At 39.1% G+C, this 14,387-nt stretch overlaps 1 protein-coding gene and 1 long non-coding RNA gene across 2 annotated transcripts; both read left to right on the top strand.

Annotated features, from left to right (window-relative positions):
- Nucleotides 1–127: 127 nt before the first annotated feature.
- Nucleotides 128–4,535, top strand: LOC114766048 (uncharacterized). The gene is made up of 2 exons (XR_003742743.1): nucleotides 128–2,167; nucleotides 2,265–4,535. It is a non-coding gene; the product is annotated as an uncharacterized LOC114766048 (long non-coding RNA).
- A 182-nt stretch (nucleotides 4,536–4,717) lies between these two features.
- wrap53 (WD repeat containing, antisense to TP53) lies at nucleotides 4,718–14,387 on the top strand. Its single transcript, XM_028955796.1, has 11 exons — nucleotides 4,718–4,927; nucleotides 5,310–5,744; nucleotides 5,917–6,085; nucleotides 6,237–6,332; nucleotides 6,814–6,922; nucleotides 8,513–8,601; nucleotides 10,217–10,440; nucleotides 10,947–11,158; nucleotides 11,461–11,564; nucleotides 11,678–11,821; nucleotides 12,382–14,387. Exons 2-11 carry the CDS (start codon nucleotides 5,483–5,485, stop codon nucleotides 12,605–12,607), a joined length of 1,635 nt encoding a protein of 544 aa, XP_028811629.1. The 5' UTR covers nucleotides 4,718–4,927; nucleotides 5,310–5,482; the 3' UTR covers nucleotides 12,608–14,387.

Genomic DNA, 14,387 nt, shown 5'->3' with positions numbered 1-14,387 from the left:
AAGAGATTCACTCATTTTGAACTGAGCTTGAGTGAGGTGTTATCTAGACCATGTGTGTGTGTTGCTGGTGTATTTTTTTTTTTTTTTTTTTTTTTTTTTTTTTTTTTTTTTTGTGTGTATACGTGTTTTCACACCTGTGCCTATAAGAAATATTAGGGGTCTCGTTCATAGCTGCCATGGAGAGGCTCTCTGTGGGGTTATGAAGTGGCTTGGAGTACCTCAGTGACTTATTTACCAAGAGCTTCATACAAAGCATGTTTCATTGTTAATGTTTGGATTTTTAAAACCACTTTTGTCCTTTGCTCTACCAGTACAGTGAGTTTTACTTTTGCTTTTCCCTTTCCTGTCACCTCTAAGATGTGACTTTGTTGTCTTCTTGTCCACTCTCTGCCTCCTAATTGAGTTTGGGGGGAAAAACAAACAAAAAAAGGAATAACATAGCATCATACTGTGCAGAGTGTACAAAATGGTGCACTAAAGGTTTGTGTATTGTGTTACATGTTGATATTGGTAATGACTGTTTTATATATCTATATATACATAACTATATGCATTATATACATTATATACAGTATTTGGACAAATATTAAGCACTTGGGGCTGCTAATTTTTTTTTTTTATTATTTCATTACCGCCATGTGAAGTGCTGTGTTATAACTTTCTTAAGAAAATGTTGAATGTATTTCCAAAAAAAATAAATAAAAAAGAGACAGGAAGTCAGTTCAAGATAAACAGAAATAATAAAGTGAAAGAAAGGGTAGGAGTTTTGTAGAAATAATAAAAAAGAAAGAAAAAAAAAATGCTTGAATACACTGCCTCGTAAAATCCTGTTGATACAAAAATATTGTTCAGATATGAAAGCAACGTTTTCTATTCCTTACTGGAGTTTTTTGATTGTCTACAAACCATTATCGATTTTTTATTTTATTTTATTTTTTGGATGGCAGGGTGAAATGGCTTTTTGCAGTAATTTCTTTTTTTTTTTGCAATGTGATTCAGTTGTATACCATTTCTTGGGGACTGTTGTTTCCCCATCTTTTAGGCTGTAGCTTATGAAACGGACATCAGAAACACAGCAAATCAAGGAAAATAAAGAACCTCTTGTTCTTTTAGTTTTCCTTAAGAGTTCATTCTAAGGGTGGCTATTTTGTTTACTTGCATTTCTTCCCGTCGTTATTCCAGACGTAAACTGTACGACTTATGGTGATGAGGACTGGAGAACCCGAGAGCACAGCTGAGTTGGTGTGTGGACTTCCAACATGCATCAAAAGTGAACTTAACTGGTGTGGCTTTTAAACAACGTTAGGTTTTTTTTTTTTTTTTTTTCTCTCTACACACCTTTACCTGGACTATGGATGCTCCCTGGATTGTGGATTACCTTTTTTTTTATTTGAATACAAGTGGACAACTGTATTTAAGACACGTGGCACCTCAATTCCACAATGCATCATTTGGTTTGAATGGAAAGAAAGAAAAAAAAAAAAAACCATGGATGTTTTCCTCTGCTTATCCTTTCTAGGGTTGGATTGAGTGCCTGTTTTGTATTTCATTAGGTGGCATGTTGTGGAGGCATCTTGCTTAACACCTTACATGTATGCAGTCACTGCCCAGGCACACTCTCTATGCACTTTCTCCTCAAACTGTGAGGCACGTGCTTGTTTGGGAAGTGTAAGGGGGGTGCATTAAGTGAGTGTTTGCCTTCCCACTTCTTTATATATAGTTTTTTAAAAAGTCATGAAATGGATGGACACATGTATGTCCAAACCATTTTATGCTGGTTCATCTCTTCAAACAGAAAAACCATCCTGGCTTCACAGACAGAAAAAAGCTTTTCCTTAAAGTACAAAAATTATGAATGTTTCTCCTATCAAACTATTTTTGTAAATTTGGATTTAAAAAAAAAAAAAAAAAAAAAAAGACTTTGAGACCCTGCTACTTGTGATTTGGCCAGGGTGTGGTAATGGACATGAATGTAACCGGTTTTCATTTTTGTCAAAACAGAAACCAAGTTTTACCACAAAGCATTTTGGCCACAACAGCTGGCATTCCTTTTTTTTTTTTTTTTTTTTTTTTTTTGAGTAAACAGGCATCGGGGAACCACTTTACTCCAAGGCATCTTGGAGTAAAGAGAGACGGAAAGGAGCTTTTGAGGAAGCACATGGAACATGTATGTATTATATACATTTTTGTTATGTATTTTGACCTTATTGATTGATTTAAAAAAAAAAAAAAAAAAAAAACTCTTCCTTTTTATCTGCTGACAGGTTTCTGAGGAATCCCCCAGGTCATGTTTTCCCCTCTGCCCACCACCCACCTTTTTCCCTATGATCATCACAGCATGTCCAGCTCTTCCTCTTGTCTGGTCCCTTTTCAAGCCTATTTTCTCAGCCATTTTTGAGGGAGAAGTACAGAAAACTGGAGCAATCACCACACCCTCTTCTGGACATAAACCAAAATTTGAAGACTAAAGCTCTGTTCTACACCCCGAACATGCAACCTGGTCGTCTTGGAGGACAGTGTTTTGATTGAAAGAATGAAAGACAATCTGTATGCTGTGACTGCAGCTGACTTAATATACTGTTGATGCTTCAAGGAGGACGTAGCCCTGTTTACGCAGGAGGGAGAAACTAGAGATGTTCTCTCACTGAGTGGAACTCGAGCTGCTCAGTCAGATCCCTGGTCAGAGAACGTCGATGTCTCAAACCCTGAACCTCAGACCCTGTATTCAGCAGGCGAACTGTTTGAGGGCTCTAGTGCGGATTTCCTGTGTGATTTGGGCAGTGGTACTGACTGAATAAGATTTATGTGGAACATTTCCATGCAGATTGCATTGTAACTTTAACTTTGTACATACACATACGTGCAGCTAGATAGGCCTTGAGAACCTTAGCCATTCACAAGGCAAGTTTGTTGAACCAGACAATGCAACCACCCATGCTTTTTTTTTTTTTTTCTTCCCATCTTTGTGTGAGAGCTTCAGCCATGTCACTAAACCATGTGGTTTAGTGACAGATCTGGTTAAATCTTCTAATATGTTTTGTTTAGCTTGAAGAACGAAAGTAATTAGGACGTTTACCAGTTAGGCGGGTTTATCGCTTTACTACATACTTGTTAAATCCTGCGATGTGGTTGTGTTATACAGAAGTTATTTTATAGTTCTAAATCTATGACCGCTTTTTACAGTTCAGTGAAGAGGAATTGAGATTTGGCATTTCTCTAGTAGATTTGTTGAATTATTATTATTATTATTATTCTTTGTCATTTTGAGTCACTGTGACCTTTTTTTTTTTTTTTTGTATATATTTTTACATTTGGTTACAATTTAGCTCTATTTTGTCAGCATGTATCAGAAAGCCTTCCAGCACTTTGTAGCCCTATTCAATCTAGCACCAGGGTTTGGTTCAGCAAACTGGCCTTTGATCACAGCAGGCCCAGCACACAGTGCAAGGTTCTACAAAGGTGTGCATTGGTTGTCTGTAAATAGCGTATATGTATCCCAGTTTCTCCCTTTGTTTCTTTTTCAAATTGCCTTAATTGTACAGGTCAGCGTGGAGGTCTGTTGAAGTCATGGGGAAGGGTATAGAGGATGCCCTTTCCCCCCCACACCCTGACTATGTTTTCCCATAGCCAAAAGATTTATTACCGCATTTTCACTGATTGACTGTCAAGGGTTGATTTCGTGTTAAAGGTTAATCAAACCAAGGGTTGGGTAATGTTTGTAATCTTTTGGGCTGATTGCCTAATAAAAGTGCAGTACGGCACAAGGAACATTTCTCCAGTCATAATGTTAAAAGATGACAGATAAATACATTTATTGTGGTAATTGTTTGCCTTTTTTTTCCTTCTGTCTGAAATGAGTGACAAAGTTTCCAGTTTTAAATGCCTCTACATGTAGCCCAGAGTCCAGGCAGTCGAATTGAGGTCTTCACCTGGTCTGATTTGAGCTGACTGGAGTGACTTAATGTGAAATTCAAAGCGCATGTTTCATGCAAAATGTGCAAATTGACCCCCTTTAAAACATTGAGTGATTAAGTCCTCCCACCAACCAGATGGGGAAGAATTGAGCATAACACCAACGCTCATGTATGTTAGATGGGTTTTAACACAATTTTTATGTATTATTGTTTTTTGTAGTGGTAAAAACACAATGCATATAAATTACAGATTCTTGAATGCAACTATTCATGATGTTTCAATGGTGTCTTAGTAACCATGTGTTTTTGATGCGGCAGAAGTATTTTTTATGTGTAGTAAATTTTAGTGATTTCAGTTCACACTCCATTGAAAATTTCTTAACCAATGGCCAGACTCTACATCCACTTGTGTGCTTTCATCTGAAGTCAGTGTAAGGCATAGAAGTTCTAATCTGACAGTATTCTCATATCTCCAGTCAGCTCAACTCATCTGCTTAATCCTGAATGTTGTAGTGATAATAGAAGCAGTAATTGGAAAGAACATCTACATTTAAAATGTACATAATTCTGTTGGTTTTTGAAGAGATCAAGAATAAATACCGAAAAATATATTTGATCCTACTTGTCTTTCGTGTGTGAGTATGTGGGGGGGGGGTACACACATGACTATATCAGTTCATCGTTCCATTTTTACATTTATTATGTGTTAATCTACGAACTCATTTAACCGGTGTTAGTTTCATGAGCCAAATATTCCATGGCGTCTTAAACTCTCGCGATAATCAACGAGATGCTACGTCATCTCGGGCAAAGCATGGCGGCTTCCAGTGTTCGCACGTCCATGGCATGACTTGTCCCTGGCAGACCGTTCGGTGTCAGTTTCTAAACGCGTTCAATATCGATATTGTCAAGATTACGTTGAGAAAAGCACACAGGACCGGAACAAATCTGCACGGTTGCGTTACGTCTGACTTAGAAGCCACGCCGCAGCCCAAAACTGCAAGAAACAACAGGTAGCACTACTAAACTAATGCTCTTTGTTTTGTTTTTACTTCCTGGTTATGTTCCAGCAGTCCTCTACCTGAATATGTATTTAGAATGGAAAATATATGCATTAGCTTGTCAAACCAGTTAGCACGCTAGTGCATCATCTTTAGCCCTGATCATGCACTCCACGACCTAATGTTTTTTGTAACGCTATTTGAGCCTTATGGGACAGATTGAGCACGTCCTGACAGAGACTCATCCAGGTGCAAGGTTTGGGACCTCTCTGTGGCTTATTTGTGTTTTAATGAGCTGTTCAGTCATAGAGAGGTATTCGTCTCACACTGCACCCAGACGTTGGGAAAGGTGTCACTTTTCTTGCATGCTTTCATTTGTCATTTTGTTTTACAGAACTCTGCAGTACTGTGATGTCCTCAGTTTCTCACAGACTCAGCCAGCAATGTTGTCGGAGAAAATACTACCTTGGTAGCACCTACCTCCCATCAGTTTAAAGATAAACCTTGAAGATAAACCTTTTTACTAGGCTTGCAACAGGCCAAAACGTGTTTGTCGTGAAAGGAGATATGTCAGGGCAGGAGCAGTGTGGTAGTTTTTCAAGTGCTGGACAGGAGGCAGAGGGTGATGGAGAACCTCCTCATGGAGCTGATTCAGCTACAGACAAGGACCAGGATCAAAAAGACATCACAACGGAGTATGGGTCCTCAGCAGCATCCAAACAGCCCCGCTTGTGTGGCCAGGGGGCAACTTTGACTCTTAATCTTAATATAACATCTTCCAACTCTACAGTACAACCAGATATGGGGCTTGGCATGGACCAAGAACATGGTGAGAGTGCATACATTCAAAACAGAATTCCAATGCAATTTGTGTATTTGAGAGATCTTTGATTGATTATTATTATTATGTTTAAAAACATATAATTAGTATACTTTTTCCACACTCTTTAATTTGCTATCATGCCCAATTATCTGTTGGTTTCTGTGTGCCTCTGTATTAGACGGTGGTAAACTAAGTGAGCATGTACAGGCAGATGGAGAGGTGAAAGCAGTGGCCAAAGTAGAATTTGAACAGAATCAAGACCAAGAAGACACAGGTGAAGAACCAAAGGAGACAGAGGATGAGCAAACCAACAATGGCACTGAATGCAGCCCAAGTGAGGCGCAGCAGTGAGTAGCTAAGTTCTTACTGCATCAGAAAACACTGCTTCTTGTTTACATTAATGTTTTTAACATCAACATTTAAACATTTTTATACTGGCTGAAAAATGTTTGATATGAGCATCAACATTGCGTCACCAGCAACCTTTGTCTTCTTTAGCTTGCATTTAGATTTTAGCCAGAACCCCCAGATGCTCACAGGGTCTTGGGCCGACTACACGAATGCTCCAGAGAACTACCTCAAGGGCTGCAAATGGTGCGTAGAGCTGACCAGGGTCTGCACCAAAACTATTTTCATAGCCAAATGGTAGTAATCAGAGATGGAACGTAAGGAAGTACATGTAACGGCATTCAGTATGCAAAAAAAAATCTATTCAGAATGCAAAAAATATTTGTTAATATTTATTCATGTTGATGAAAAAATCAATTGATTAATTTAGTGCTTAGAATTAGTGCAAAAATAATTTTAATATCAAATTTTCAGCCATCATTTTTTTTTTTTATAATCCTGAGTACTAAAGTTTCTACAACAGAGTGTAAGGTACTATCCTTCTCCCTGAAGTTACAGAAGCCGTTCTGTATTAAAAATGAAAGCATTTAGCTGCTTAACCAGAATGATTTACAGTCAGTAGTTACAGGGCCTGTCCCCCTGGAGCAAGTCAGGGTTAAGTGTATTTTTCTCAGGGACACAATGGAAGTAAGTCAGGTTTGAATCTTTGTGGTCTTCTGGTTCACAGGGCTCCAGATGGATCTTGCATTCTTTCGAATAGTGCAGACAATGTGTTACGGGTCTACAACCTACCACCAGAGCTCTACAGCTACAACTGGAATGGGCTTACTGAAATGGTAGGACCCTAAAGGATTCATGTTCATATTTCTACTTGCGTAACATTTAAAAAACATTTTAATTTAACATTTTTAAATTAGACTGTGTAATGTCTGTCTTCAATTTTTCACATTGGAAAAGTCATCAATATATCTTAATGTCAAGTGATTTTTTTTTTTTTTTTTGGCATATGCTGGTGTCTATTCAGTATATCAGTATATGACGTTTTTCAATTTGAATTGTTAAAATTGAGTGCATGTGTCGCTGATCTGGCTTGTCCTTTCCAACATGGCGCTACCAGTCATGGGTGCTTCCATTCAAGATTCCGTACATGATGCACTGAATGAAATAAATTGCAAAAGATCTCAACTTGACACATTTAATTTATTTCCAGTTTTTAATTATTTTTTTATTATTTAATTTCTGAAGTGGTATTTATGTGCTCAGTTTTTGCACATATAGTCTTCCATAGATTGAGTGTATCCATCACTGTAGTGATTTGAAAAATTATATTATATTATTTATATATATATATATATATATATATATATATATATATATATATATATATATATATATATATATATATATATTATATAAGGTTTTTTTTTTTGTAAAAATGTAATCAAAAGCATGATGTAATATATTATGAGTACATGGACTGAAACTACAGTATATTAGGTCATTCTCTCAAAGTTTACCAAATGACTGCCTGCTCAATCTCACTTGAGTTTGTTAACCATTCCTGCCATGTTTTAGACTGGAGTTTGGGAACGCAGGACAGAGCTGTAAATCTTGACCCGAACAAATTGGTTGAGGTCGAATGGAAGATGAGCGGTCAGCAAACACAAGCGTCCAGTTGTAATTTCTTTTTGGTTATTGGTAAAAGTGTTTTTTGCATGGTACACATTTTTTTTAAATGTTAATTTGATTTGAATCTCTGCCACAGGTGATGAGTTTTAATTAACATGAGAGAGATGTGAAAATGGTTGCTGAGGAGGTGAAACGGAGGCTAGCCTCTGGAATTTAAACACTCATTTCCTTTCCCTCTGAGTTTAGCACTCTAATGTGTGCAAAGCATGCCAGGCTTTTTAAAATGTTTTTCTTGTCTGGTTTGATCAAGTTTGTGCCAGATCAGGCCTAACTTATTAGGCCCACTAACAACTGTAATGCAGGGGAGACGTGCTGCTCCAGGGCCAAAGACGGCAGTCTGTAATATGGCATACACAAAATATATAAGGCTCTGGGGCTAACTCCTGTTCTTTCGAGCATTTACACTTACATTTAGAGCATTTATCTGACATCCTTATCCAGAGTGACAGTAGTTACAATCAGTAGTTACAGGCACAGTCCCTCCTGGAACAATTTAGGGTTAAGTGTCTTGCTCAGGGACACAATGGTAGTAAGTGGGATTTGAACCTGGGTCTTCTGGTTCATAGGTGTCTTACCCACTTGGCTACTACAACCCTACATCCATTTTTTTAGGAAGATTTTTAAAGGAATCAATCATTTGACTGGTATTGTCTTATCCGTGGTAATGAGTTTTTTTTTTCTCTTCTTCCTTGTACTAGTTAATGTAGCGTTTTGTTTTTCTTTTTATTCCCCCTAAGACCCCGGTACTGAAAATGGCTGAAGGCGACACTGTCTATGACTACTGCTGGTTCCCAAAGATGAGCTCCCTGGACCCTGATACGTGTTTGTGAGTCTGACCTTTTTCTGATAGATTTGGCTGTTTGTGGCCATAGCTGCAGTGAAAATGAGCAGAAAATAACAATCAGAAGTTGTTAGAGCTGTGGATGGGCCTCAGGATGGCAAAATGGCCCTTTTTCTATGTTCAGTTGGCTCAGCAAAAGCAAAACTGTACCCCAGAGAACAGTCACTTGTGTTCCATACTCATATTTTCAGCACTGCGGTGGATGTAGGAGTTTAAAACCTGACAATACGAGACCCCTGGCAAAATACAAAGTCAGACAGTGTGGCCGTTGCCTTGTATGACCGTTTTCTTCTGTGGCGGGTGTCCTTTGCATGAACTCTGAGACAAGTATTCAGTGACTCGGGGTTGAGCAATTCCACAGTCCTCCCAACTTCAGAGCAGTTTCTGAGCTGCCACTTTTCCTGACACATGCTCGGATCTTGCTAAATGTTGCACATTGTCATTGTCATGCGTAAGTGGCTGAGATCTGTGGAGAACAACAACAGCGGCTCGTTAACCACGCGGGGAGCCCTTCTCTTCCCTCTCGCCTGCTTTTAATGAACAAAGACCGTACACCGGGAGTTTGCTCTCCGTGGTGACAGAAAACAAGCAGGCTGGTGTAGACCGAGAGCGGGAGCGAGGGGTAACGGGTCACAGCTCCATGGAAGAGCATAAACAACGCGGGGAAGCTATTATCTGAGGAGCGGATTCACTCAGCAGTTCAAGGAACGTCACGTGTGGCCGTAAGCGCTAAGCCGGCGTGAGTGCACGTGACATTTTCCAAAGATGTCTCACTTCTCCCCGGGCTTTTTTAAGGTTGATTAGGTATTTGTGCCATTGTTCGTAAGATGGTCAGAATTCTTTTTTTTTTTTTTTTTTTTTTTTTAACTTCCTGCCTTTGAAATGCTTTTCAGAGGCCAGTGAGACTGGGTTTGTGAACGTTTTTATGGATGTTGGGAACAGGCCAAGCTGCATGTAAAGTCCAGTATGTTTATGTGTCACAAAACGCTTGTGTTTAATGAGCCTCATGCTGTGTGGAGATTAAGATGAAAATTTGTCATTTATCTCTCTCAACGTGAACTCAAACATTTGAAAACTGACACACAAGAGTCGGTAAATGCTGCAGTGAAAGTTCATGTTCCCGACTACCCAAACAATGAGAAACCGTCCTGGCTGCTAATGATTCAGTATAATTAATCTGATGTCAACACAATTACTTATTTAATAAATAAAGAAAAAGAATTATGATGATCATTTGCTTTTAGTGATCAATTTCACTCCCAGACATGATGTCTATTTCAACTGTCTTTGTAATTGTTTCTTCCTTTTACATAGAGAACAAAGAGGATGGGATGATGTGACAATGGTATTTATTTCGCTCATTTAATTGGCTCCTGCAAAAGACCCTGCTGCTCGTTTCACTTGGCGTCTGAGAGTGATTTGTCTCAAAAGAATATTAGTCTTCAGTAACCATGAAACAGTGAAACACTGCATAATTAGATTAGATTCAACTTTATTGTCATTGTACATGTACAGGGCAACGAAATTCAGCATAATAGAGACAACATAACAATGTTTGTCTCTATCACACCCTTTTTCATTCACATTTCTGTCTTCTCAGCATTGCCAGTAGCAGTCGTGACAATCCAGTGCACATCTGGGATGCCTTCTCCGGTGACCTCCGCGCAACGTTCCGCCCTTATAACCACTTGGATGAACTGACTGCAGCTTATTCCCTGTGCTTCTCTCCTGATGGGTCACAGCTGTATTGTGGCTTCGACAAAATGGTTCGGGTCTTCGATACAGAGCGGCCTGGAAGGGACTGTGCGGAGAGGCCTACAGTCGGTGTGGATTTAGTTATTTCATGACCATGCTAAATGCTTTGATGTCATGTGTGTGTCATTCGTGTTCAAAATAATGTTTTAATCACTGAGGTATAAAATAGTTCAGCTCATTTTTCCTCTGTGGGGTCTAACCCATGACATGTATGTGAAATTCATCCTAGCCAAAGACAATCACTACAATAGGGATGGAGAGTGAAGGAGTTTTATTTTCGAATGGGACGCATTCGTGCTCAGACACAAGAATAACGTATATGGTGTAAAGAGTGGAAATAAGATGCGATTGGATGAAAATAATCAAATGCACCCAGTACTTTGTGACATGGTTCATATGTATTTACATTTAGGGCATTTATCAGACACCCTTATCCATGAGCGACTTAAAATCGGTTACAGGGACAGTCCCCCTGGAGACTCGTGTGTGTGTGTGTGTCTGTGTGTGTGTGTGTGTGTATATATATAATATATAGTAAATGTAAAGACTTTTTTTCTGTGTTTGCTTGTCAACAGTGAAGAAGCAAGGCCAGAATGGCATCATCTCATGCATAGCATTCAGCCCGTGCCAATCACTGTACGCATGCGGCTCTTACTCCCGCACAGCAGGTCTCTATTCCTGCCAGGATGGCAGCATGTTGGCACTGCTGCCTCCCAGGCACCACGGGGGTCTGACCCACCTGCTCTTCTCTCAAAATGGCTACCACCTCTACACAGGGGGCCGTAAGGTGAGTTTAGGGTCACAAACCCACATATTTAGACACTGCGGGTTCCTTAACATATTAATAATATATGTGTTGAGAGAGAGAGAGAGAGAGAGAGAGAGAGAGAGAGAGAGAGAGAGAGAGAGAGAGAGAGAGAGAGAGATATATATATATATATATATATATATATATATATATATATATATATATATATATATATATATATATATATATATATATATATATATATATATATATATCTATATATATATATATATATAAATTTTATTTATTTATTTATTTTGTCTGTACACTTGTGTTCTCAGGATCCGGAAATTTTGTGCTGGGACCTGAGGGATCCAGGTCGGGTTTTGTTCTCCTTGAAGAGGAGTGTTAACACAAACCAACGCATTTATTTTGACTTGGACCCGTAAGGAACTATTATGTGTTCTATACAGTACACAATAGCTCCTTTAGTTCAGCCATAACCTCCATCCAACTCGCTTCACAGTTCCTTAAGCTTAATTTTATTTGTTTTTGAAGATCTGGCCGGTTCCTGCTGAGTGGTGACACTGATGGTGTGGTGTCTGTGTGGGACACGTATACAGTGCCCTCCTATAGCACAGAGGACGTCCTGCAGCCTCATCTCCAGTTCCGAGCACACAGGGACTGCACTAATGGCATATGGTAATATTTTGACTGCACACTTATGTCATACAAGTGAACTACCTACATTGATATTGCTGTGATATATTGTTGATTATTATAAATAATAATTTGGTTTTCATAATATGATGGTGTTTAGCATTGATACGTTGAAGTTTAGGTCTGAGGGAAGGATGGAAAGCAGTTTTCAGTGCTACTGTGGTATCACACATCTGAATCTTACACCTTGTTCATATTGATAAGAGCTTATTCGCTACCAAACTGTCCAAGCATCTCATCATTTAGTCTGAGGTATTTAAAATGATCGTCCCCTGTGACCAGTGACAACATTTAGTATTGTTGGGTTACTGGAGAAGTGCAGTCATTTGAACAAGTAGCACTCAACTATTGAAAATGAAAGGCGTATGTGCATATCTTTAACAGTCGGAAGGTTCCTGTGGGGAAAAACAAAAACAGATGGTTTTGGTCAATTTACATAAAAATGCTAAAATTCCTGTGACCAAAAGAAAAGTAATGTCTGTTTGTTTGTTCAGAAGTGTCTACCATAAATAATGGTATGCATGTTCTTGTCTGCCCTCCAGTGTTCATCCCTTTATGCCGTTGTTGGTGACCTCCAGTGGCCAGCGTCATTTTGCCTTGAATGGAGACAGTGAGGGCAACTCCGACTCTGAGGAAGAAGCTGTGACATCACCCAGGGGCCATGAGGACAACACTCTGTCCATCTGGTGGGCTGGTCCATTGGGTTCTGTTTCTGATAAGGTGGCCGATACAGCAGCGACCCACACTGGGGATGTAGTTCAGGTATAAATATTAGCCCCTCCTCTGGTCTGAACAAAACTGCCAATTTGTTGTGTGAGACTCATTGCAGCCAGCCTAGTTTGTCACACTGATGTAATTAACGCTCATTGACGTTTGCCAACAAAATAATAGGTGTGATTTTCATGATATGGGAGGTCTTTACATTTTGTGTACAATGGGAGGAGGTGGACCGAACAAATATTGCTTTATGGATTTCTGGAGGAATGTATTTGGCTTCAAATGACCAAGTAAGAAGAACAGTGACAGCGCCATTGTTTTTTAGGTTTTTGCAATAAAAAAGTAATAAAATGTGTGAAGCAGAGAAACCATTTAGGCTGTCCAATTGACCAATTCAAGTGCAGAATAAGAGGCAATAGTTTGGAGGTTACTGTATATGAATGAATGGTGTTATGATTTAAAATGAATGGCCATGTTGCAGTTGTAACATTGGTGTATTATCTGCAGCTAATAGAAAGCCTCAGTATGTCTTAAAGTCGACCCATGTGTCTGTTTATCGCAGACCAGATTGCTTACAGTTTGAAGTGCTTTCTTCTTTGCTGTTTTGTCATAAGAAAAGAATAACAGTACAAATTGTATTTTAATAAAAGTCTGTAAACTCTTTTTTTTTTTTTTTTTTTTTAAAGTTATGCTTATTTTAGGCTTAGCATTTCTCACATGTGCTTTGCTATAATGTGGTGGTTTTCATGATTCAGTGTGCAGAGTACTAATAATATACAGTCATAAATATAACATAACTATAATAACCTATTAGCAGCAGATTGTTTTACCCTTTCCTCAACTCCAATGAGTTTTCAGGTACATATGTCAAAATCAATGAGCACCCCCAATAGTATAGCAAATAGTGGGTGACAGTCATGCCTGAGGTGTAACTATTAGTATGTACTGCCGTCTATTAGTATGATTAGTATGAACTGCCATCTATATTTTTCTCAGGTTGCCTCCACCAGAGCACAGCACACATTGGCTGGGTTGCTAGTTGTTTATGTTGAATCAAATTTGGTTTGTTGCTTATTAAGTGCCATTCTTTATAGTGTGACTTGGTTTGGATTTTTGTATGAGCTTTTTTTTTTTAAATAGTTATGGTTCATGTTGCTGTTTGCACCAGGAAATATATATTTTTGTAAAATGATCGCGTGCCAGCTGCCAACAGATTTCCTGGCTTTCTTAGGATGGGTGCCTGTGAGTGTTTCTGACTATAAATAGAACCCCCCCCCCCCCCCCCCCCCCACTTCAATCTGCCTAAATGACCGATACAGGGGTGGTGGGTAGTGACAGGGCCTCAATCTCACTCCAAGGTTGTGAGTTTGAATACTGGCTCTGGCTTTGTGTGGGTGGAGTTTGCTTGCCATCCCCATGTTGATACAGGCTTCCTCCTGTTGTCCAAAGGCATGCCCGCTAGGTGAACTCAACTGTCCGCAGGTATGGGCGAGGGGGTGAGTAGTGTGTGCGTGCCCAGTGCTTGGCGAGTCCTGCAACCCTACAACCATGGCAGCCGTGACCCTGCCTAGGAAAAAGCATGTATGGAAAGTGGGATTGCCCAATACAATCCTGAAATGTCTGTAATATTATTTTCTATTTACAACATTTTCTGTAAAATTGATTTTATTCTGTATATTAATGATGTGTAAGTATGTGTTAGGGAAGTTTTTTACAACTTTTCATGTGTGGTTGGACCAGTGGATAAGGTACAATCAAATAAAATGTCACCAGCTGAAGATTCTGAAGCTTGTTTGAGAATTAATTGAATAAAATGTTTCATTGCTGTGAA

Source organism: Denticeps clupeoides, chromosome 1, assembly GCF_900700375.1.
Source record: "Denticeps clupeoides chromosome 1, fDenClu1.1, whole genome shotgun sequence".
NCBI lineage: Eukaryota > Metazoa > Chordata > Actinopteri > Clupeiformes > Denticipitidae > Denticeps > Denticeps clupeoides.
This window is presented reverse-complemented; position numbering and strand designations above follow the sequence as displayed.